This window comes from Cavia porcellus, unplaced genomic scaffold (assembly GCF_034190915.1).
Source record: "Cavia porcellus strain 051 isolate PalLab524CR breed Dunkin Hartley unplaced genomic scaffold, mCavPor4.1 scaffold_32, whole genome shotgun sequence".
Lineage (NCBI taxonomy): Eukaryota > Metazoa > Chordata > Mammalia > Rodentia > Caviidae > Cavia > Cavia porcellus.
Window position 1 is genome coordinate 22,097,258 of NW_026947515.1, and position 25,432 is coordinate 22,122,689.

The 25,432-nt window shown below is 41.7% G+C and overlaps 1 protein-coding gene across 3 annotated transcripts in view; it reads right to left on the reverse strand.

The window, feature by feature from the left end:
* Tmem94 (transmembrane protein 94) overlaps positions 1–25,432 on the reverse strand; it is a 51,395-nt gene that overhangs the window by 20,458 nt on the left and 5,505 nt on the right. For 2 of the 3 annotated variants that reach the window (XM_063241632.1, XM_063241637.1), the window contains exons 2-3: positions 16,517–16,623; positions 3,437–3,554 (exon numbers count right to left, since the gene is read on the reverse strand). In XM_063241632.1, coding sequence (XP_063097702.1) covers positions 3,437–3,448 — 12 coding nt within the window. In that variant the 5' untranslated portion in view covers positions 3,449–3,554; positions 16,517–16,623. The remainder of the gene's footprint in view (positions 1–3,436; positions 3,555–16,516; positions 16,624–25,432) is intronic. The other variant, XM_063241631.1, reaches the window with a different exon arrangement.

A 25,432-nucleotide genomic window follows, 5' to 3' on the forward strand; every position in this document is an offset into this window, starting at 1 on the left:
CAGGGAGGGAGGAGGAGTGGCGGTGGTAGAGGCAGGCTGTAACAGCAGCCCTGGGAGGGAGGGAGGGAGGAGAAGGCGGAAGAGGGAGGAGAAAGGAGGGTTGAGAAGAGAAAAATCTGCCCAATACTCTGCTAGATGTACAGGAGTTTGGCTCACTGTTCAGAAGAAGCCACTACAGGGTGAGGAGACGGATGATGTGCAGCTGGAGGACAGATAGATGGAAAGATGGCAGAAATGACAAAAGCCTGGGGCCCTGAGCACAACTACTGATATCCAGGCATCCCCTAGGGTACATAAGTACCCGTTCTTTTCCAGACTACCTGTCCATTGCCCCCAGGTCACTGGATAGGCAACTGCGGGTGAACCCACCATCAGTGAGAGCTCCCCCAATCACTCAGAGGCTCCCAGCATGGTGCTGAACCAAAACAGCTCTTTCCACACAGAGCTGCAGGAAGAAGGAAGGGACTACAGTGGTGTGTTATTAATAGCAACCTGTCCTGCATGGAGGGGGAGGCCTGGCCATTGAGAAGGCTCTAGCGGTGACTTCTAGGAGGCTGAGCAGAGCCAGGAAGCTGGAGGAAGGAAGAAGCCAGTGACAGCGGACAGAGCTAGCTAAAAGGAGGGGTCTTTGAAGAGTCTAGTGGATCCCAGCAGGGACCCTACCAGCCCCTAAGCCGAGGGATAAAGAGAGTAGCTACTTCTGGACATACCTGCCCAAGAGCTACTGGGACCAGGGGCTGCAGGGGTACATCTGGTCCTTCATCTCCTAGGCAGAAAGCAGCAGCCAGCACATAGGGCTCCTACCTCACACTTGCCAGGGCACCAACAGATGGCTCCGGGACCAGTCTGACCTAACAAAAGCTCTCTGCACAGGTTTCCTGGGGGGTGGGGGACAAGGCACTGGGAGGGGACAGACTTCTCTGGTGATGGCCAAGCCATCCTAAGAATGGGGCTATAACACCCCAGAGACAGGAGATGGCCTAATGGTCCCCTGGATAGCAGGCTGGAGCTGAGTACGTTTCTCCAGGGGCCTCAGTCTCCAGGATGACAACATCTTGAGCCGCGGGGAGGGGAAGACTGAGTCTCCACAGGGCAATCCTGCCTCCTCTCCTCCCCCTTAGCAGCTCAGGCAGCTCCCTGTAGGGCCCCAGCCAAACAGAGCTGAATGGGGACAGAAAGGAGGGGTGGGGCGGTCCAGAGGTTAAGGGCAGGAAGTTTCTGTGGGGAGCAGGAAAGGGAGGTGGGCGGGGTCCGTTTCTGTGCCAGCCACTATGAGGATCCTAGACTGTGGCCCAGGGGGACGGATGGACTCTGGTTTCCAAGCCCCTTTCTCCGTGGCAGGCCCTGGAGGAGACAGCAGGAAGGCTAATTCCTTTCCCTGCCTGCCCCCTCCCTTCGGGCTCACTTCAGCGATGGGAAAGAAGAACATCCCAGGAGCAGGAGCCTGAGGCCTCACTGCTACAGTACCTCCACCCTGTGCTCGCAGGGAGGCTGAGACTGGCAGGCTGAAAGAGAGGTAAGCTGGATGCTGAAAATCATCCAGCAACAGCAAAATTGATCCTGAGCCAAGCCAAGGAGCCAGAAACACCTGATCATTAACTATCACCATACCAGCTACTCCCAATCCTAGTTCTCCAAGGTGCTTCTGACTGGACCTTTATCCTGGAACATGGGATAATCTATACAAGCCTCAGACATAACTAGAAAGGAACATACACAGGCAGAAACTCCATCAGGGCCTATTCCTGAATTGCTTGTGTTATCCATTCTTCAACTAAACTATAAACCTCTCTGAGCCTGGGGCCCCTCCCCCAGCTCTACCAACCCAAAGCCAATATTCCATGAATATAGCTACTGCTGATGCTGACGAGGCTTTCAATCCTCGCTCACTCATCTATCCAATCAGAGGAGCATGCAGGTAAATCCTCCAGGGAACATGATCCTGAGGAGTACCTAACAGAATCCCATGGCTTCTCCTTCAGATTCTACGGCAAAGCCATCCCCCCCTCAGTCACAGAACTTTGTTTCTCTAATTCCAGTACAAGGCACTGGGGCTTCAGCGTGTAGGGGGCAGTCAGCCCCACCCAGGCAGACCACTGCACTGCACAGCAGAGCTTTTGGGGTGTTCCCCATATTGTGCCATGCACAGCACTTATTGCATAGAACAACCCTGCACCCAGCTAAGGACAGAGACAAGTGCAGCTTGCCCTCAGTGCCAATCGATGCTAGGATAGATTACTGCAGAGCAGCCAGCAGTGGTTATGAACAGGAGGCTGAACACACTTATTTCAAGTTCAAGTCCACAAGCCTGTTGCACAGCTGGTTCAGAGGCACAAGCAGCAGACAATCAGGCACCATCAAAAGCCCACAGCCTCCTTGGGCAGGTAAATCACTGTCCAGAAGTTCAAACTGATAAGTACTTACTAAGCCTTTGCTATACTCCAGGCTCAGTGCTCTGTACCAGGGATACTGAGATATAATGAAGCACATTGCTTCATTAGAGTGTAGCATCCATGGCGGTGGAGGTACCATGAATGCTGAAAGCAGGAACCTCTGGAGGTTGCAGGACTCAATCTGACAAAGATGATGCCTACACTGGGTCTTGAGAAAAAGGTAGAAGGACTTTTGGGGAAAAGAATGGGGTACTTTTAGAGGAAACAACCTCAATATAGTACCTGTGGCCAAACTCAGAAGCATGCAGAATCGTCAGAGGTAAAAGCCAAGGCAGGCAGTGACGCTGGGCCCTTGGGCAGGAGCACAGTGTGAGGCATCGCATACACTCCAGGTGTACGTGGTAGTAGGTAGCCCAGAGCCATGGACCCACTGCCATCAGTCATGTGGATGGAGGCTGGTGAGCAGGCCGATCTCAGGGAGTTGCAGAAACCAGACCAGACACACAGGAACTTCCTCTGGGGCAGTCTTTGTCATGGGAGAGGAATATTCTCAGTGACAAATCTGTCTCTACCCAAAGATGGTCAGGCCAGTCTCACAGATAGCCTGGACCTCCAGGAGGCTGCTCCAGCTGAGGACACAGCTGTGCTGAGTCTGACAGCAAGCTCGTCCCTAACCAAGGCAGGGCGCCCAGGAGCCTTTCACATGGTTCAGCAAGTTGGGGCGCAGCAGTAACAAAGAACAAACAAACTAAATTGCACACCTCTGGGCAAGAAGTAGAAGACTGGCTTGGGGCCAACCTAACCCAAAATCCCACTGCCATGCAGTTGTGTTAACAAATCTGCCCTTCACCCTTTGTCCTTCCCAAACAGGCACTAGGACCCTCACAGGAGTCACAGTCACATCTCCAAGGTCAGCACCACATCTACTCTCATTTGGGACATACACCCAGATGAGGACTTTCCAACAAACCCAGGAGGACAGCCCAACGGAGACACAGCCAGCTGTATGGCAGCAAAGCAGGGCCCACCAGATGCTTTCTCACCTTCAGGTCCATGGGCCCAGGGTAGCGCAGGCATACCCAGATGAATGTGGTCACCCCTAAAAGGAAGGTTCCTCCGCAACGTGGACAAACTCCAGCAAATCTGTCACAGTCATGATATCTAGGAAAAGAAGAGAAAATCACGTAAATTATGTTGCAGGACTGGGCAACTACTATGCAATACAACAGTCCCATCTATGCCATAGGGAGGGACAGAACTAACTACCAGTGCCCTGCCACCCTGTCCTGCTGCAGGCCTCAGCAAGCAGCCAGCTTTGGAGAATTTACACTCTCTGAGGCCTGAAGGCAGAAGGCTCTGGAAGGGATTCTGGAGCTGCACATTTTGTCTTTCAGCCTTAACTTTAAGAGGCACACTATGTTGAATTCCACAAGTCCTGTTAATTGTGGGCTTCTGGAAGCCAGGAAAAGCCTTAGTTTATTGGCATTTTTTTAAAATTAGGGGTATACTCTGGTTTCTCTTCAGATCGTATAAATCTTTCGCCTTTTACTAAAATTAGGGATAAACCCGGTATCATGGTTTATGTCTGTGTCCCCCAGGCCTCATGAGTTTGAACTCTGCATTTGTTATTCGTTCATTGTATAGTGCTTGGATTGATGGTGTCAGTGCTCCACCCACTTAGGGGTGGAGCCAGGATGTGATATAATGGCAGGAAGAAGGTGTGTCTTGCTCTTTGCTGGTTTGAGTTTGCTGCTGGAGGCCGCCATGAACTGCAGCCCAGCCATGCCTGCCTGTCTTGGAGACAACTGAGTGTGGTAGACTGAAACCTCCAAAAAACTGTAAGAAATAAACCTTTCCTTTCCCAACTTGGGCTTCAGGTATTTTGTCTCAGCAACGAGTAAAAAGTAACTAAGACACCCGGGCATGGTGGCACATACCTGTGATCCCAGCACTCGGGAGGCTGAGGCAAGAGGGTCATTACAAATTCGAGACCAGCCTGGGCTACAAAGTGAGCTCAAGGCCAGCCTAAACTGCATAATAAGACCCTATCTCAAAAAGGAAAAATAAATAAATAAATATAAATAAAGGGTAAGGACCAGGTATAGTAACACAAGCCTATAATCTCAGCACTCAGGAGGCTGAAGCAGGAGTATCACCTATAGTACAAGGCCAGTCTGGGCTACATAGTGAATTCAAGGCCAGCCTGAACTACACAGTGAGACCCTGTATTAAATAAATAAATAAGGTTGGCAATAAGATCATCTAGAATCCAGGTACAACTGGAAGAATCATAGAGCAGCAGGTACAACAAAAGAAATTTCAAGAGATATGCACTCAGCTCAGCTGCCATCAGGAGTGGATGTGTGCTTTCTCTCCATTTGTTGGAAAATGTGTGCCACACTTACCAGCACACACATGCCCCCAGTTCCTACGCTTTTTGTGCAGGCACTTAGGCAGAGGTCCTCAAGAATGTGTAAAACAATGTGACAGTGAAGAATCTAACAGAAGTTGGCTAGTTACCTGGAAAATGAAGATCAGCCCAGGGGCCCAGTGGTAGAGCTCATGCTCAGCAGGCATAAAGCCCAGGGTTCAATTCCCAGCATCAAAAAACAAAAAATGGCCAGCCTTCCTACTCACCCCACACAAGCCCCAGCATTCACCCTTCCATCCTGACACCCAGCACAACTTTCCTGGTCTCAGATCAGGGCATGTTTGGGTAAAGTGTGCCACTGAGTAATCTGACTTGGTGCCAGATGACTCCTTTGAGCAGAAGCACTAACATGCTGATGAGGGCAGTTCTTTCTGGGTCCTAGAGGACAGTCTGACGGCCTGGAAAAGTGACTCATGAAAGAGCTATCAAAAAACAATCAAAACAGCTGTGTCCCAAGCACCAGCCAGGAGGCTGAGGTCTGCAGCCACCAATTCCTCTCCAACATCCCATCCGACTCCCCTGAACAGTACCAGTGCTGATGTCACTGGCTTTGCTGCCAAGTTTCTCCCTGCCCCCGCCTTTCGGCCAGGGTTCACAAAGCTGAGCCAGCCCCACAGGGTCAGAGACAGACAGTGACGCTAGAAGTGACCACGGAAGGTGGTGACAGTCAATCTCTGGCAGTCAACTGAAGTGGGATCCTGAGAAGCCGAACCAACCCCCCCCCACCCTGGCCAAGGCCACAGTGACTCAGGCTGTCTGGACCATACAGTTGAAGTTGCCGTGATACCCCTTTCCAGGAAGGCCAGGATGAGGTAGTCACCACACAGGGAAAGGCGCCAGGAGCCAGACAGGGACTGTGTCTGTTAACTTCCGCCAACATGACAACAGTGACATAACTCCATAGCCAGCTAGAACCACAGCAGTGCAGAGGGCAGCCAGGAACATGACATTTTTCTAAGGGTCTCTGTTTTCCCATCATTCCATACAAGGGATTCTTGGAGGGAACTATGCTCATCAGTCTGACCTGACACCAGTAGAGTCTCCTTAAAGGGCCAGTTCTGCCTGTGGCCCACTGTAGATAAAAGTATAGACTTCAAAGTCAAATACCCTTGGCTGCAAATCCCAGGTCCAACACACATCAAATGCCAAATGATATTCAGAAATCATGTGTCCCTTCTGGGCCTCTATCCTTGTTCACTGATAATCACTATTTTACAAACGTATTATAAAAATTACCTAAAGTAGCAGGGCTTGGTGGCACAAGCCTGTAATTCCAGCACTCAAGAGGATCGATGCGAGTTCAAGGCCAGCCTGTGCTACACAGTGAGACGGTCTCCACAACAAACAAACACAAGAAAATAAAATGGTCCCCCAAACTGCATGTATTTGGAAGGAGGTTGGATTATAGCTGACTCGCTGCTAGGAGGTGAGGTCTGATCAAAAGAGGAAGGTCATTATGGAAATGTCCTGGAAAGGTGCATCTGCCTTTTCAACTCCTCTCTTTATTCTCTGCTCTCTGAGTGTCATGAGGTGAGCAGCTTTCTTCTTTAGGCCCTTCCCCATGTCCTTCCTGGATCAGAGCTCAAAACCTCTAAAAACTGTGGGCCAAAATAAACCTCTCCTCTTTAACTTATGCAAGTCAGGTATTGTGTGTTAGTAACAGCAAAGTGACTAAGACAGCCTGGATGTACTGAAAAAATTGGGATATCCATACATAGAAGATTGAAACCAGTTCCCTATCTCTTACCCTGTACAAAGACCTAGGTATAAGACTCAACACTTTGAAACTGCTACAAAAAAAAAAAAAAAAAAAAAAAAACAGAACAAAGGAAAACGCTTGCAACCATAGGCACAGACTAAGACAATCTGAAAGAGGACTCCAATAATACAGGAAAAAAATAACAAGAATAAACAAATGAGACTACTCAAATTTAAAAGTTTCTGCTCAGCCAGGGAAACAACTAAAATAATGAAAAGACAGCCTATAGAATAGAAGTCTTTCTGTGTTGCTCTTCCAACATAGGATTAATATCTAGAATATACACTTCTCAGACACTAGAATACACACTTCTAGAACAGACACTTCTCAAAGAAGAAGTACATGTGGCCAACGATAGGAAAAAATTTTCAAAACTCTTAGCCATGAGGGAAATGCAAGGACTAGGGATTTAGCTCAGCGGCATAAGCACCTGCCTTGCAAGCAGGCGGTCATGAGTTCGATCCCCGGTACCGATAAAAATGAAAAAGACCAAAAAAAAAATAAAAATAAATTTAAAAAGAGAAATGCAAATCAAAATTACACTGAGATTCCATCTCACCCCAGGCAGGATGGCTATCATCAAGAACATAGAAAACAAGCTGGGTGTGCAGGTGTACACTTGTAGCCCCAGCACTCTGGGAGGCTAAGGCAAGAAGGTTACAAATTCAAGCCCAGATTGGCCAAATAAGCAATTTAATGAGAACTTGTCTCAATGTTTAAAAATAAAGGGCTGATGTCCCTCACTATAAAAGTCCTGATCCTCAGTACAAAAGAAAAAAAGCGAAAAACAATAAATTCTGGCAAGGATACAAAGGAGAAAAGGAACCCTTCTCCACTGCTGATGGGGACATAAATTAGTACAGCCATTATGGAAATCAGTATGGAACTTCTCAAAAAATTAACAATAGAGTTACCGGGCTGGGGATTTAGCTTAGTGGCATAAGCACCTGCATTGAAAGCAGGCAGTCGTGAGTTCAATCCCTGGTACCGATAAAAATGAAAAAGACAAAAAAAAAAAAAAAAAGTTACCATTTAATCCAGCTATACCACACCTAGGTATATAACCAAAGGAATTAAGGATGGCAAACTATAAGGATATCTTCATACACATGTTTATTGTAGTATAATTCACAATATAAAACCAAGAAAAGTGTCTATCAACAGCTGAGTGGATAAAGAAAATATGTGTATATGTAAACAATGGAATATTACTCAGGCATAAAAAGAATGACCCGCCCAATGAATGTAATCATTATACACCCAAACATGTACAAATGAAAAATTTTTAAATATTTTTTAAAAAAAGAAAAATGAAATTTTATCACTTGCAAGGGAATGGATGCAATGGGAAATCATCATGTTAAGCAAAATAATACTCAGAAAGACAAACACCAAGCCAGAAACAGTGGTGTAGTTCTATAATTCCAGTATTCTGGGCAGCTGAGACAGAACAATGCAACTTCTAGCACAGATCAGACAATTTAGCAACTTACTGAGATTCTGTCAAACAAAAATTTTAAATGGCTGGGGTGTAGCTCAGTGCAAAGTCCCTGAGTTCAATCCCCAGGACCTTAAAAAAAAAAAAAGAATTTCTACTTGGGGCTGGGGATTTAGCTCAGTGCTGTAAGTGCCTACCTGGCAAGCACGAGGGTATGAGTTCAATCCCTGGTACCAAAAAAAAAGAAAAAGAATTTCTAATCTTCAAAAGATGTCATAAAGAGGAAGATGGCAGTGATGAACAACAGACAAACAGCCTCTGCAAGATCTGAAGTCCAGACACTGGAATGCCACGTGAAGAAAAGAACAAGGAGGGAAGTGGATCCCGAGGATGCAGAAAGGATCTGAAGTGAGAGCTGAAGCCCACATGGAAAGCGGAGAGAGACCTTAACGAAGGGTGTGGCAGGTATTCTTTCTCCTTGAACCCTGACTCACTGCATGGAGAAGCGGATCAAACCTGTAACACGTGATGATTACTGGTGACCCCAGAGCCTCCACAGACAAACACGCCAGTGAAATGGGGCAGCAGACACATCAGACTGCTGTAACTGGTGAGTTATTTTGATTCAGACATCCCACAGGGGCAATGGAGGGAGACTGGCTGGTAACCATCTTGCAAAGGGGTCAGCTGACCTTGGAACTTGGAGCAGCTGAGGGCTAGTTGTTCCCAGAGTCAGGGGGAGGCTGCCAGATTCAAGTCAGCTGGAGGTCAAGGAGCCAAGTACAAACAACAGGGAGCAAAGTTCAAGCCTGCAGGAGGCACACAGAGTGCTGCAGACTGAACAGATCTGGTTCTGGGCTCACACTCAGAAACCAGCTGGAACTTCAGTGGAACTAAAGGTGTGAGCGTGTCAGAATTATCCACTATCCTGCTGTAAATCTATGGCTGGCTTGCTGGGATAATTCAACAGGGGTCTAGACCCTGCCTGCCAGCTTTGTCTAAAAGTAACAGAAGAGACATCCCTTGAAGGGCACATTTTTTTCATATTTTCTTTTTTTCCTCCTTTCTTTTTATTTTTCTTTTATTCTTGTCATTATGAGTATCAACATAGTTTCTAGTTTTGTTGTTGTTCTTTAGTCCTATTCTGGTTTTTATTTCTTCTTTCTCTTTTTCCCTCTTGTCTTCACCAGTTTCCCAGAGTTTGCTTAATCTTCCCTAGTCTTTCAGGCTTGCATCTATTCTCTTTCTCTTTTTTTCCCTTAACTCCTTTTAAATTTTCTCCTTTGAGGGTTAAAATCACCAGACTGAGGGCAAATTTACTGCATACAACTTGATTTTTGTTATGTAACTACAAATCTAGTTTATATAGTCAAAGATGACAAATTAATAGCTACCACAGTTTGTCACTTTCTAGGCCATGTTTGATGTTAGTATTTTTTTTTAATGCTACTATTATTACAGGTTGTACTACTTTATCCACAGGGACGTAATTGTTCTAATTAGTTGTTCTTCACAGTATGCCAAGAATAAGACTGGCTACAGGACATAAAAAAAATACTATAGGCCAGTGCAAAAGAATGAGAGGCCAGGCCACATAGGCAAAAACTTCTCATCCCAGATAAATTGGCGAGGTAGGATCTTGCAACAGACCAAAACCCAAACACCAGCTACATCTGAAAGACTTCTTTCAGAAGTAATCATTTCTCTGAGAAGTAGTATTTATACTAGCAACAAAGCTTCCTGCTATAATCAATTTACAACTATCAACCCAAGAATTAACTAAAAAAAAAAATACAATGAGAAGACACTTGTACAAGATGCAACCCCAGACTTCTAGTTCACCAAAGGTAAACCTAGGGCAATGAGGTGGAGCAATGTGAAAGCCACATCCACCTGGACTCCGAAGCGATAACAGAAGTAACAATGCAGATGAAGGAGGATCTAGAAAAACATCAAATTAGAAATAATATCTCATAACTACAAAGACGATGACCATAATGAAAGACATGATTAGTGACTCTAGACCAGATCCAGATTTTAAAAAACAGAGGAGTTTATGAAAATGATGGAAACCATGAACACCTAACACAGAAAGAAATAGAATTCATGAAACAGATTCTAATGGATATCTAGGAGATTTAAAATTTCATCAAAAGTATACACAGCAGAACGAACCAATCTGAGCACAGATTATCAGATCCAGAAAACAGGATTGTGGATAGCAATCATGTAAATAGTAATTTCTTAAAAATAGCAAGGGATCACAAAAAAATCAATCTAACAACTGCTAGATGACACAAGAACAACATAAGACTGATAGGAGTCAATGAAAATGAGGAGACAGTACAAATGACATAAAAAACCAGTTCACAGAAGTAATGACAGGAAACTTCCCAAGCAGGCAAAAATAATTTGACATACAGAGAAGTAAGGCAAATAGAATTTCAATTAGCCCTAAGTAAAAAGAAATCTACACAAAGGCATAGAGTCCAGAAATTCAACAAATCACATATAAAGGAAAGCTCAACAGAATCACAGCAGACTTCTCAACACAGCCCTCAAGTCAGGAAGAGAATAGAGTGAAGCATTTTAAGACCTAAAAGAAAACAAGATCCATCCCGTATTGATGTACTCTGCAGAACTATCTTTCAAAATTGATGGTGAAATAAGATACTTCATAACAAAGAACACCTGAAGAAATTCATGACCACCAACCAGCACTCCAAAATGTTCTGAAGAGCATTCTAAAATGAGATAATGAGGAATACAACCCCATAACCCCATAGGAATGAAATCAACAGGCAAAGCAAGCAATGAAATGGAGGTGGAGGGGAACCAACAACAGGAAAATAACATGACAAGAGTAAGTCAATACATAGTAGGTATAGCCATTAATGTTAATGGTCTCATTCATCAATCAAAAGAAACACACTGGCAGACTGATCAAGAAGCAAGGTCCACCAATATTCTGCATTCAAAAAACACATTTAATTCAAAATGAAAGTCAAAGGATAGAAAAAAAAATACTCCATACAACATGAAAAGCAGGGTAGTGTTATAGTTTGTGTCTAGTTGTTCTCCTAAAGCCTCATGCAGTCATGGGGGTGGGCTTCCACAGTTTGTGATTTATCCATGGTCCAATACTGGGATTATTAGTGTGAGTGCTACACCCACCCTTTTTGCTCTTATTGCTTTTGCTGTTTTCTACCACTATGAACTACTGCTCCACTGCCATGCCACCATGTCTTGAAGCCAGCTGCTTATAGACTGAAACCTCCACAAACTGTGAACTAAATAAACCTTGTCTTCCTTAATTTTAGGCACTGAGTATTGTGTCCCAGCAAGGAGAGAAAAGTAACTAAGACAGGTAGCTGTTCTATTTGCAGACAAAGTGAATTTCAAACCATGACATCAGCAGAGACAAAGAAGGTCACTACATCCTTGTAAAAAGAACAATCCAAGAGACAACAATTTTAAGTATATATACATCAAATACCAGTACACCCAACTATTAAAACAAATATTAATAGACAAGAAAAATCAAATAAGCATTCATACAATTGTAATGGGAGACTCAATACCTCACTGTCACAAATAAATCATCTACACAAAAAAATAACAAGTATTAGAAGTTAACCAAACCTGTAAATAAATGGACCTTGTAGATGTCTACAGAGTATTCCACCCCACAATATCAGAATACTCATTCTTCTCAGCTGCATGAGGGACATTCTCCAAAACAGACCACATACTAGCTGATACAATATGCTTAAGTAAATGCAAAGGAACTGAAATTATCCCATGTATATTATTAGACATAGTAGAATGAGACTGGAAATCAATGGCAAAAGAAACCACAAGAACTTCACAAATACATAAAAATTAAATAACACTCTCCTAAATAACTAATGGGGCGCAGATGAAATTACAGAATAAATTAGACAGTTTCTAAAATTAAATGATAATGCCAATAAAACATACTAGTACTTATGGGACCAATAAAAGCAGCCCTACAAGGGAAATTTATAGCAATGAATTCTCGTATCAGAAAAAAACAAGAGCAAGCTCAAATTAACAACCTAATGTTGAACCTCAAGGTTCTAGAAAAAGAAGAGCAAGTCAAGCCCAAAGCTTGTAGAAGGGACAAAATTATAAAGATAAACAGAGACTAAGAAATTAATACAAAAAAAATCAATGAATCAAAGAGTTGGTTCTTGGAAAGATTCAATAAAATTGGTAAACCCTTAGCCAACCATCACAAAAAAAAAAAAAAAAAAAAAAAAGGAAAGGAAAGACTTAAAAGACTTAAATCCATGCAATTACTTGCATGTGCTATTGCATGCCTCTAATCCCAGTACTTGGGAGTGAGTTCAAGGCTAGCCTATGCTACACAGCAAGACCCTGTCTCAAAAAACAAACAAACAAACAAACAAACAAACAAAAACTAACAAATTCATGCAATTAGGAATGAAAAGGCAAAATGACACAGCTTCTGCAGAAATACAGAAGATCATCAATTTGTACTTTGAGAACTTGTATTCTAATAAGATGGAAAATGCAGAAGAAATAGATTCCTAGTTACATATGAATTACCAAAGCTAAATCAAGAAGATAGAAGAATTCTAAATAAACCAATATCAGCACAATGATATGAAAGATATAGTTAACAACCTACCAACAAAGAAAAGCTCAGGCCCTAAAGGATACCCTTCTGATTTCTACAAGTATGGAAAACATTTAATGCCAATGCTTCTCAAATTCTTTAATAAAATTTATTTTTTATTTTTTATTTTTTGGTGCCAGGGATCGAACTCAGGACCTTGCGTTTGCCAAGCAGACACTTACGCCACTGAGCTAAACCCCAGGCCATTATAATAATATTGAAGGTGAAGCAATACTCCCAAATTCACACCTGGAAGCAAACTACTCTGATACCAATACCAGAGATGGAGCGAAGCAAAAAAGAGAACTACAGGTCAATCTTCCTAATGAACATTGATGCAAAAATCCCCAATAAAATACTGGCAAACAGAATGCCACAAATCATTAAGAAGATTATACACAATGACCAAGTAGGGATTCATTTCAAGAGATGCAGGGATAGTTCCAACATACGCAAATCAATAAATGTGATACACCATATTAACAGAGCCAAGGACAAAAATCATGTGATCATCTCAATAGATGCACAAAAAGCATTTGACAAAGTTAAACACCCATCTGTCATTTAAAAAAAATGCGGAAAATAGGAGTAGATGGTCTTTATCTCAATCCAATAAAAGCCATCTATCAACACACAGACAGCCAACATCATACTAAATGGACAAAAACTGAAAGCTTTCCACTCTAAGATGAGGAACAAGACAAAGATGTCCACAGTCACTACTCTTATTTAATATAGTTCTGGCTATGTTAACCAGTGCAATTAGACAAGAGAAAGAAATGAAAGGAGTAAGGCAAGGAAGAAGTTAAATTATCATACTTTGTGGATCATATGACTACACAGAACACCCCAAAACCTCCACCAAAAGACTTCTAAATTTAATAACCAGTTTCAATAGTGTAGCTGGATACAAAGTCAACACTCAAAAATCAACAGCATTGCTAGGCATGGGGTCACATATCTGTAATCTCAGCACTCAGGAGGACTGGAGATGCCGGGCAGTGGAAAGGCCCTGGGTTCAATTCCAGTAAAACACACACACACACACGTATGAAAAGATAAATTAACTGGGAAATGGAAATTTAAATCACAGTAAGAGCATCTAACACTGGCACTTGCCTATAATCCCTGTTTAGAAGCTGTTTAGAAGATTGAGGCAAAAGGATTGCAAATTTGAGGCCAGCCTGGGCAATTTGACAGATCTTCTATCAAAAGAATAAAAAGTGATGGAGTTATATAGCTCAGCATTTCTGGGTTTAATCCCTCGTACCACAAAAACAGTAAGATACCAATATACATCCACTAGAATGACTAAAATAAAAAAGATACAGTACCTAAAGTTAGTGAGGAACTGAATGCATGAACTGCTGCTGGGAATTTAACATGGTATCCCTAACAATGCCTTTGGAAAACAGTTTGACAGCTTCTTAAAAAGCTAAATGCTGCACACACTTCATGCAACCCAGCAATGAACTCCTCACTGGTGTAACTTTCATGTAACCTTTACACGACATGCAAACGTTATTAGCTGTTTTATTAAAAATAGCCACAAATAGTCCAAATGTCCACTCACAGGATTCCACACTTAGGCCACAGCCACCAGCCAACTCCAAGCCCACTCTGTGTTTGGTTTCCCCTTGGCAAAGGGCAGCAGAGGCACCAATCAACAAACCAATTTAATCACATGCAAGGCATGATTTTAGGCCTGGGGAGAAAATATAAGCCTAGAGTGTATCAGCAGCTCCTGGGAGAAACGATGGACCAGGTTAGCTGCACCAAGAAAAGCCCCCAGCTACAGTAAGCTACAAGAACAAGTGTGGGGTTTTACTCTGAAAGTGACTCGTTTCGTATAGAGGCTAGCGTTGGAGAAGAAATTCAGTGTAACGTCTACCATATTTGAGAGAGTTTAGTCAAGAGTCCTTTTTGGATGGGGTTCATGGTTTAACACTGAGATACAGAACAATTTCAGGTCAGTTTTAACCCTGTTACAGTGACTGGGTGAGAGACAGCCCTAAAAGACAATCATTGAGAGGGAGTGGGCAGTAGGGAAGGACATGGGGCCTTCCCTCTGTGGTGAGACGCCAAGTCTGGCATGTTTGGCTTTGAGAAGTGGATGGATCTGAACGTGCTGGCATTGAGTCCAGTGAACCGCTTGAACCTCCACCCTGCTGCCTTCATCCAAGACCAAGACCACTAGTCTGACTGCTTTCTCCACCTATCAGCATGAGCAAGGACATGCCTTGGCTTGGACGACTGCCACAGCCTGGGGTGTACAGAAAGGCTGGGCCCCACAGGCCATAAACCTAAGTGGAGAGAACCATGACCTGGCCGGGGATACAGCTTAGTGGCACCATGCCTGCCTGGCAGGTACAAGGTTCAGAGTTTGATTCCTGGTACCAAAAAAAAAAAAGGAAAGAAAAGGAAAGAAAACCATGATCTGCTGGATTCCAAGATTGGAAAAAAATCATTCATTCAAAATAGAGAGGAAGTTGTGTTCTGTTTTGTTTTTTTCAACACATGGTCATGGTATATAGTCCAGGTGGGCCTCAAACTCATTATGTAGCATAGGCTGGCCTTGAACTCACAGAGATGCTCTTGCCTCAGCCTCCCAAGTGCTGGAATTACTAGTGTGTGACATCATGCCTGGCTGGAGAAATTTTTTAACTCATTTTTTTTTTCCCATTGGTTTTTAAGGATTTGGGATTTTTTTCCTTTTTATATATTTAGTTATCTTATTTTTATTCCTTGTTCTTACTGTAACTTTCATATAATTCTATTAATTTCCTTTTACTCCTTAATAGGATCACTTATCTCACTTTTTTCTTTCTCTCCTCTTCCATTGCTTTTCAAATTTTACTTTTTAAATTTTCCTGTTTGTCCACCCCCTCTATCTTTAATTAGTAGTATAACCAATTAAGCTTTCTTATGGTTTCTTATGGTTCAGATAGTTAACCCCACACTATTACATTGAATTCTTTCCTATTAGTGGAAGTATAGTTGCTGCACTTAGTAGATATTTATTGTATGTGAGTATTTGGCTTCTCTCAGTGTTTATAGTTATAGATCTGTTTTCTACGGTTAAAGGTGGTACACTGGGGCTGGGGATTTAACTCAGCGGCATAAGCACCTTCCTTGCAAGCAGGCGGTCGTGAGTTCGATCCCAGGTACTTATAAAAATGAAAAAGACAAAAAAAAAAGGTGGTACATTACTGGGCCAGGGATTTAGCTCAGTGGTATAGGGACTGCCTGGCAAGTGTGAGGTCCAATTCCAGGTACCAAAAAAAAAGGTGGTACACTACAGGTTCTTTTAGTTTAAAACCTTGTTTTTGACTCTATTATTGTTGCTGATTTTGATACAGTTGCCAAAGTGGCATAGTTGCTGCTATTAGTTGGTTTTTTCCTGTATGTCAATATCTGGATTGACTTTATGTCATTAACAATACTGTGTGGTCCATTCACAGAAAATTGGCAATGACACTGCATTTTCACCTCCCAAATTAATTGAGTTCATTGGTGCATGAGACAGAGGCAAAGGCCTATAGCTAGCCATGTCCACAATGCATTACTGAAAAATAGACCTAACTAAAAGATTCTCAGTACTAACAAGAAACCTTTACCCCCTTTACCCTACACACACACACACACACACACACACACACACACACCAGTAGAAATGAAAAGAAAAGGCAACAAAGTATTTCCAAAAACTTTCAAGTTTCCCAAGGTTGATCCATGAGGCACTGTGAGGAACTCAAAAACCAACCAGCTGAATAACTGAAAATGTTAAAAGAGATTAAAAAAACCACATCAGGCCAGGTGTGGTGGCACATACCTGTAATGCTAGCACTTGGGAGGCTAAGGCAGGAGTATCAATGCAAGGTGAGGCCAGTCTGGGCTACAAAGTGAGTTCAAGGCCATCCTGAAGTGCAGAGTGAAACTCTGTCTCAAAAAAATAAAAAATAAATAAAAGATAGAACAGATAATGGATTTAATAATCAGCAAGTCTGAAGAAGACACTAATAAAAAGCTAGTTCAGGCCCTGGAGATTTAGCTCAGTGGCCTCAGCGCCTGCCTTGCAAGCAGGCAGTCGTGAGTTCCATCCCCGCCATGGATACAAAGGAAAAAGACCAAACAAACACACAAACAAAACAAAACAAAAAAAGCTAGCTCAGCTACACAAAGTGATTTAAAAAAAAAAACATGAATGACCGGTTTAGCAAAGTGAGTCCACAAAAAGGTATCAAATACAGGAGATTAAAAATTCTATTTAAACTATGGGCAGCAGAAGTGACCAGTGTGAGGATAAAGTGTCAGAAACCAATTACTCTGAGACACCTTAGAAACAATAAAAGAACATGAAAACTGTTTCCAACAACAGCCAGATGGTGCAAAGACTTATATCAGTTACTGTTTGCAAACGATTTGGCTGCAAAGCATTTGGAAAATTTTGTTTTTGTTTGTGAACTCTGCCTCCGATAATGACCATGGCCATCTTTTCCACATGAACACAAACACAGAACCAGGGAACAGGTTAAGTTTGTGAACAGGGGTACCACTGTAATTGAAATTAGTGAAAAATCAGAAGACAGTGCAAATGACACAAAAAACCTGTGTGGTGACTCACACCTATAATCCCAGCACATGGGAGGCTAAGGTAGAAGATCCTTGCAAGTTCAAACCCAGCCTGGGCTACATAGTGAGTTCAAAGATTGCCTGAATTGCATAGTGAGACCCTGTCTCAAAAAACAAACAAAAACCTGTTTACAGAAATAACAGCTGAAAATTTTCCAGACATGAGGAAAGAATTTAATAGACAGCATATAGAACCTCAAATAGCTACAATCAGAAAAGAACCTCTCCACAGCACATCATAGGCAAAAAAAATCCCAGAAGTCCAATGCAAAGACAGAATCTAAAAAGCTATCAGAGAAAAACAACAAATTATTGATAAAGAAAAACTCATTAGAGTAACAGCAGACTTCTCAACACAAAATTTAAAGGCCAAATTGAGCTTGAAGTATTTCAATCCCTAAAAGAAAACAAATTCAAAAAAAGAAAACAAATTCCAACCCAGACTGATATATCCTGCAAAACTACTTTTAAAAACTGATAAAGAAATAATGACAAATTAAGTGGCTGGGGATTTAGCTCAGCGACATAAGCACCTGCCTTGCAAGCAAGGCGGTCGTGAGTTCGATCCCCGGTACCGATAAAAAGTTAAAAAAAAAAATGACAAATTAAAGAAATAGTGACATATTAAAAACCGATAAAGAGGGGCTGGGGATTTAGCTCAGCGGCATAAGCACCTGCCTTGCAAGCAGGCGGTCGTGAGTTCGATCCCCGGTACCGATAAAAATGAAAAAAGACAAAAAAAAAAAAAAAAAAAAAAAAACTGATAAAGAAATAATGACAAAGACTACCTTAAAGAAATTTATGACCACTAAACCAGCATTCCAGAACATACTGAAGTATATCCTAGAAGGAAATAAAGCCAATAATACCAAAAAGTCTAGCAAATGAATATACCACACAGTATGTACAGATAAGCATGAGGAGAAAAAAGGAAATCAACAACAGGAAAATAATTAAATCATAAGAATTAGTCAAAAAAAATTTTTGTTGGTCTTTTTGAGGTTGATATGGTTCAGGCTGGCCTTCAACTCATTTTGTAGCCCAGGCTGGCCTCAAACTTGCAGAAGTCCATCTGCCTCAGCCTCACAAATGATGGGACTACAGGCATGTGCCCCCACGCCTGCAGTCAACATCTTTCACAATCACTGTCAAAGTGAATGACCTCAATTTTCCAATCAAAAGACAAGTTGGAGGAATGGATCAAGAAACAAAACCCAATGAGTTGTTGTATATAGAAACACATTTACTCCAAAAAGAAATTCATAGATTAAAAATTAAAGGATGCAACAGGAATCCAAAAACAAATAAGAACAGTTATCTTATTTTCAGACAAAGTGGGCTTCAACTCAAAACTGATCCATAGAGGCAAAGGTCATTACATATTAATCAATAGAACAATTCAACTGGAAGATGTAGCAACTCTTAAACAAATATGCACCAATCTCCAATGCACCCAATTTCATAAAACAAACATTATCATACATTAAAAAATCAGATTAACATCAACACAATTATAGTGGGCAACCTTAATACTACATAGTCACAATTAGATCAACTAGACAAAAATTCAACAAAGAAATATAAAAATTGAACTAAATCCTCAAATGGATTTAACGGACATGTACAGAATATTCCATCCAAGAATAAAAGAACACACATTCTCCTTAGAATACACACATGTCCAAAGACATGGAACATTCTCCAAAACAGACTACATATCAGCCAATAAAGTATTCTTCAGTAAGTGCAGAAGAATCAAAATTATTCCATGCATCTTATCTGATCACAGTGCAACTAGAAGCAAATCAAACCATAGAAATTATACAAACACATGGAAATGAAATAATACAGTCTTGAATAATCAGGGAGCTCCCGAAGAAATAGCTCCTCAAATCAAATGATAACACCAGTACAGCATACCAGAACCTATGAGACACAATGAAAGGAATTGTATAGCTGTGAATGCTCACATCAGAAAGTGATCCAAATAAATAACCAAATGATGCAACTCAAAGTCCTACAAAAACAAGAATAATCTAAATCCAAAGCTAGTACAATAAAGGAAATTATAAAAATCAAAACAGAAATTAATGAAATCGAGACTAAAAAAATTACAAAGTATGAATGAGTTAAAGAGCTAGTTGTTGAATAAATAAATAAAATAGACAAACCCTTGGCCAATCTTGTGGAAAAAAGAAAGAGAGAGAGAGAGAAAGGCAAGACAATTAGAATCAAAAAAGGTAAAATCACAATGGCACTCCTGAAAACAAGAAAATTATTAGTAACTACTTTGAAACCAATACTTCAGTAATCCCAACATTTGGAAGGCTAAGACAGGAGGATCACTGTGAGTTCAAGGCTAGCCTAGGTTACAAAGTAAGTTCAAAGCCAGTCTGAATTCCACAGAGAAGCCCTGTCTCAAAAAGACAGAAAAGGGCTGGGAATATAGCTCAGTGGTACAGTATCTGCCTGGCAAGCAAGAGATCCTGAGTTCGATTCCCACTACCCAAGAAAAAAAAACAAAGAAGGGCTGGGGATTTAGTTCAGCAGCATAAACGCCTGCCTTGCAAGTGTGTGGTCGTGAGTTTGATCCCCGGTACTGATAAAAAAGAAAAAGACAAAAAGAAAACAAAGAAAAAGACCGAAAAAGATTTTTTCAATAAATTGGAGAACTGACTTCGAGGAAGATGGCAGAGCAGTAAGCAGCAGAGAAAACAGCCTCTCTGCGTCACCATTCAGACACTGGAATATGAGGAAGACAAGGAAGTGAGTCCCCAGGACCCAGGAAAAATCTGAAGTGGGAACTGAAGGCCCACAGAGAGAGGAGAAGGCAGAAGCAAGACTTCAACCATGAAGGCAGCGGCTGGCAGCGCCTTCGCCCACAGCCAGGCTCGCTGCGTAAGAGGAGCTCCTGCAACCTACGGACACACAACCATGGTCACAGCGGTGGCTGGTGACCCCAGAGGCCCCTGCAGAGAGCCGTGCCAGTGGAGGGGAAAGGCAGACCTGGAGGACTGCACCGGCTGGCTGTGAGGGCACAGGACTCGGTCCTCCTGCAGATGAGCCCAGGTCTAGCGCTGCTGCTGGCTTTCTTAGCAGCTCCTAGCGGGACACAAACCTGTGGAAACTGCTTGGACTGCAGCGAGCGCAAGGAGCCTGGTCTCAGGGCACGCCCACTATGGTTGTCTGCTACTCCTCCATAAAGCAACTGCCTGCTTGCTTGTAGGGATACAGCGGCATGAATCTGGACTCTGTCTCCACAGGCTGTCTCCTAGTAAAACCAGAGAGAATCCTGGAAGTGGACTATTTGGGTGTCTGTTTGTTTGGTTTTGTTTTGTTTTGTTTTGTTCAGTTAGTTTTTTATTTCTCTTTCTCTGTTTTATTTTCTATGAGTGTGAGAGTGGTTCCTAACCTCTTTGTGGGTATGGTTCAGTTCTGTTCTGTCTTTATCTCTTCCACCCCTCTTTTCCTTCAATCTTCTTCCCTAGTGTCCCCAAGTTGATAGGATCCATTTTTGTCCCAACCTTACTTAGATCTTTCTCTTTTCCCACTTCTCTTTATCTCTTTTATCTATTGTAAATTTTAACCCCTGAGAGCAAAATTGGCACACATTGCATATCATTATCTGATTTGTTTTACATTTTGTGATAGAATCATAGCTGTTGGCCCTGATAATCACGACTGAGAGGGTCACAGAAAATACTATGGCACGGTGCCAAAGAACCGGGAACCAGGTCAAAAGAGCAACAACGTCTCATCTCCAACAAACTGAAGAGGTAAATCTCCCAACAGATGCAAAACCCAAAATCCAGCTACTCCTGAAGACACCTCAGAGAAATAATCATTACTAAATAATCATTACTAAGGGTCCTAAACACCACCAATAAAGCAACCCAACATAGGCAACTTACAAGCATCACCCCGGAATTAAACTAAATAAGAAAAGAAATGAGAAGACAATTAAACAAAATGCAACCCCAGACATCCAGTTCACCAAAGGCAAAACCAAGGGGTAACGAGGTGGGACAACCCGAAAGCCCCCTCACCAGGTCTCTCCAAAGTGGTAACAGCAAAGCAATTGGATGAAACTCTGGAAAAAATGAAATCAGAAATAATCTCTCAAATAACTACAGAGATTACCAAAATACACACCATGCTTAGTAATGTTAGAGCAGAAACGGACAAGAAAAATAGACAAGCTTAAGCAAATTATGGAAGCGCAGCATAGGAAACAAATGGAATCCATAAAGTATTCAAAGCACATTAGACTGATATGAGGACAGGATCTCAGACACAGAAGACAGGCTTGCAGTTAGCAACCAGGAATAGAAAGATTTCTCAAAACCAGTAAGGGACCATGAGAAATCAATACAGCAGCTATGAGATGAGACACAGAAGAATAACTTAAAATTAACTAGAGTCAATAAACAAGCAGGATATACCACAGATGACATTAAAAACATCTTCACAGACATTGTGTCTGAAAACTTTCCTGGTAGAGAAAAAGAATTTGACATACAAGTAAGGAAGCATATAGAACTCCAATTAGCAATGATGAAAAAAAATATCTACAGCCCGGGCTGGGGATTTAGCTCAGTGGCACAAGCGCCTGCCTGGCAAATGTGAGGTGGTGAGTTCGATCCGCAGTACCAAAAAGAAAAACCAAAAATCAAAAAATCTACAGCCAAGCATATCATAGTCAAGATTTCAGGAATTCAACACAAGCACAGAATCTTAAAGCTGCTAGGGAAAAGAAACAAATCACAAAGTAAAGCCCATCAGAATCATAGCTGAGTCCTCAGCAAAAACTCACAAGTCAAGAAGAGCTTGGAGTAAAGTACTCCAAGTTCTAAAGGAAAACAACCTTCAACCCAGATTGATGTATCCCACAAAACTGTCTTTCAAAATTGTTGGAGAAATGAGATACTTCCATGACAAAGATGAGCTGAGGAAATTTATGACCACCAAGCTGGCACTCCAAAATGTCCTGACGGACATTCTAGACAATAAGGACTACAACTCCATGAACCCCCAATAGAAGGAATCCACCAGGGAAGGCAAACAATTAGAGGGAAGGAAAATATTGGGGGAGCCAATAACAGGAAAATAACATGACAAGAATGAGTCAGTACATATGAGTTTTAACCATCAATGTTAATGATCTTAATTCACCAGTAAGAGACAGACTGGCAGAATGGATCCAGAAGCAAGATCCAACAATATGCTGTATACAAGAAACACATTAAATTCAAAAAGAAATTCATAAACTGAAAGTCAAAGGATGGAAAACAATACTCCATGTGACAGGAACCCAGAAAAAAGCAGGGGTAGCTATTCTATTTACAGACTAAGTGAATTTCAAGCCAGGACTGATTAAGAGAGATATACAAGGTCACTACATCCTTGTAAAGGGAACAATCCAAAAGGAAGAGAAAACAATCATAAATATATATGCAACAAATACTAGTGCACCCAGCTATATAAAACAATTTTTTTTTCTTTTTTGCTTTTTTCCAGTACTGGGGATTGAACTCACAACCTTGTGCTTGCCAGGCAGGCATTTATGCTGCTGAGCTAAATCCCCAACCCCTATGTAAAACAATTATAACAGACATAAAAATCAAATAATTCCTAATATAATCATATTGGGAAACCTCAATACCCCACTGTCACAAAAAGACAGATCAAACTGACAAAAAAAATCACTAATGAAATATTAGAACTAAATCAAACTTTTGAACAAATGGACCTAGTAGACGTCTATAGAGTGTTCCACCTCATACCACCAGAATATATATCCTTTTCAGCTACATACAGGACAGTCTCCAAAATAGACCATATACTGACTCATAGAACATGCTTAAATAAATGCAAAGGAGGGGGCTGGAGATTTAGCTCAGCGGCCTAAGTACCTGCCTTTCAAGTGCATGGTCGTGAGTTCGATCCCCGGTACCAATAAAAAAAAAAAATGCAAAGGAACTGAAATTATCCCATGCATACTACCAGACCACAGTGCAATGAAATTAGAAATCCATGCCAAAGGAAACCACAACAACTTCATAAACACTCGGAAATTAAATAGCACCCTCCTGAACAACCAATGGGGCACAGATGAAATTAAAGAAGATATTAGACAATAATTACAATAATGCTGATTTCAATCTATAAAAGGTGGCAACAGTGCTTATGAAAACAAAAGATGAATGCTTCCTACTCCCCAGACTAGAACTGAGGTAAGAAAGAGCCAGGTGGGAGCCCAGGGCTCCATCTGAGGGTGAAGTGGGGACTGGCTGTCCTTCTGTGTCCTTCTAAGGCAGGCTGCACTAGGGCCCCATTAGGGCCCCGAATACTAACCTTGCCAGAGGGTTTGTATTTAGTGGAATGGCTGTGCCCAAAGGGAACTAACTAATTGATATACCAGTGCTAAACTGAAGGCAGGTTTTCAATAGCAAGCCACAGGATGCTATCCTTGGGGACATTCCAATTGGTATTTTTATCAATGGCTTGGGTGAGAAAACAGATGGCACGCTAAGCACAGTCCTGGCTAATGTAAACCAGGAAAGCAGAACAAAGCCAAGATCCAAGCAGATCTTCAACAGGCTAAAATGCTGAAATGAAGAGCCAAATCTAATAGGTTCGATTAAACAGGAAAAAAAGATTGAGCCCTGAGCCCATGCTCAAAATCTACTGTACAAAATTACCATAAATGGCTTAGTTAAATACAACTTCGATATAAATGAGCATGGCCATCCAAAATACATTCACACCGAGGCTGAGCCAATAGCAAGACGGATAAGACTGAGTGCTACACCTAGCAGAATATACCTGGGATGTTCTTTCCATTTGTACATCACACATCTAAAGGTCACCAAAAAGCTGAAAGGCTTCCAGATAGAAGCAACCACACTGCAGAAACTATGACATGGGAAATGGTAGGAAGAACTGAACAAGCTTAGCTCATTCCACAAAAGCACACATGCAGGAAAATGGGGCTGGAGGGGAATAACAGCTACTAAGGTAAGAAGGGACAGGTTTGTGGTGGCTGAAGCAGGAGGACTGCAAGTTCAAGCCCAGTCTAGGCAACTCAGCATCCAAAAAAATAAACAAAAATAAGACAGGCATGGAGGTGCATGTATGTAATTCCAACACTCAGGAGGCTGAGCCAGGAGGGTCACCAGGAGTTTGAGGCCAGCCTGGGTTACACAGTGAGTCCAAGGCCAGCCTGAACTACATAGTGAGATCCTGTCTCCAAAAAAAGAAAATTAAATTAAAAAGTAATAAAGGTTAGAGATTTTGCTCAATGTGAAGGCCATAGGTTCACTATCCAGTGCCACAAAAAAAAAAAAAAAAAAAAAAAAGAAAGAAAGAAAAAGAAAAGAAAACAGAGGGAGGAGGAAAAGAAGGGAGAAGGAGAAAAAAAGAAGGAAGAAGGGCCAGTCTCCCCAAAACAGGGATCATGGGGGAAAAGCTTGTAAGATACAGAGTAGGACTAAATATGAGTAATATTTTTCTACATAATTAGAACTGTATTAGAAAAAGTGTAACGGGCTGCCTTGAAAGGCAATAGTTCCCTATCATTGCAGGGAATCAAGCAGAGGCTGAGAAATAAGGAATAAAACTAATACACTAGTAAACAATAGGGAAGAGACAACTTTATATGGTCTTTTCTAACCCTGAGAGACTATAAAATTTGCAAGAAATACAGTATAGTCTCTCCATATTAAAAAAAAAAATGCTTAAAAGTACACTTCAGCAGTTGGGGCAGATGATTATTGGAGTTCAAGGCCAGCCTGGGCTATGCAGCAAAACCCTGCCTCAAGGAAAAAAAATTCACTTATAAAAGACACTTAAGCCTGGGATTTAGCTCAGTGACATAAGCATCTGCCTTGCAAGTGCAAGGTTATGAGTTCAATCCCCAGTACCACAAAAAAAAAAAAAAAAAAAAAAACACTTAAATGACATCACCCTGAGGACAAAACCAGAAGATGTTTACCATTTGACTTCCAGGCCAACAAAGTTACAATAAATCAGTGTAGTATTGACTTGATATTTGAGAGTCCAGAAATAGATCCAGCCACAGGAACAACTGATTTTTAGAAAGGTGCAAAGACAGTTC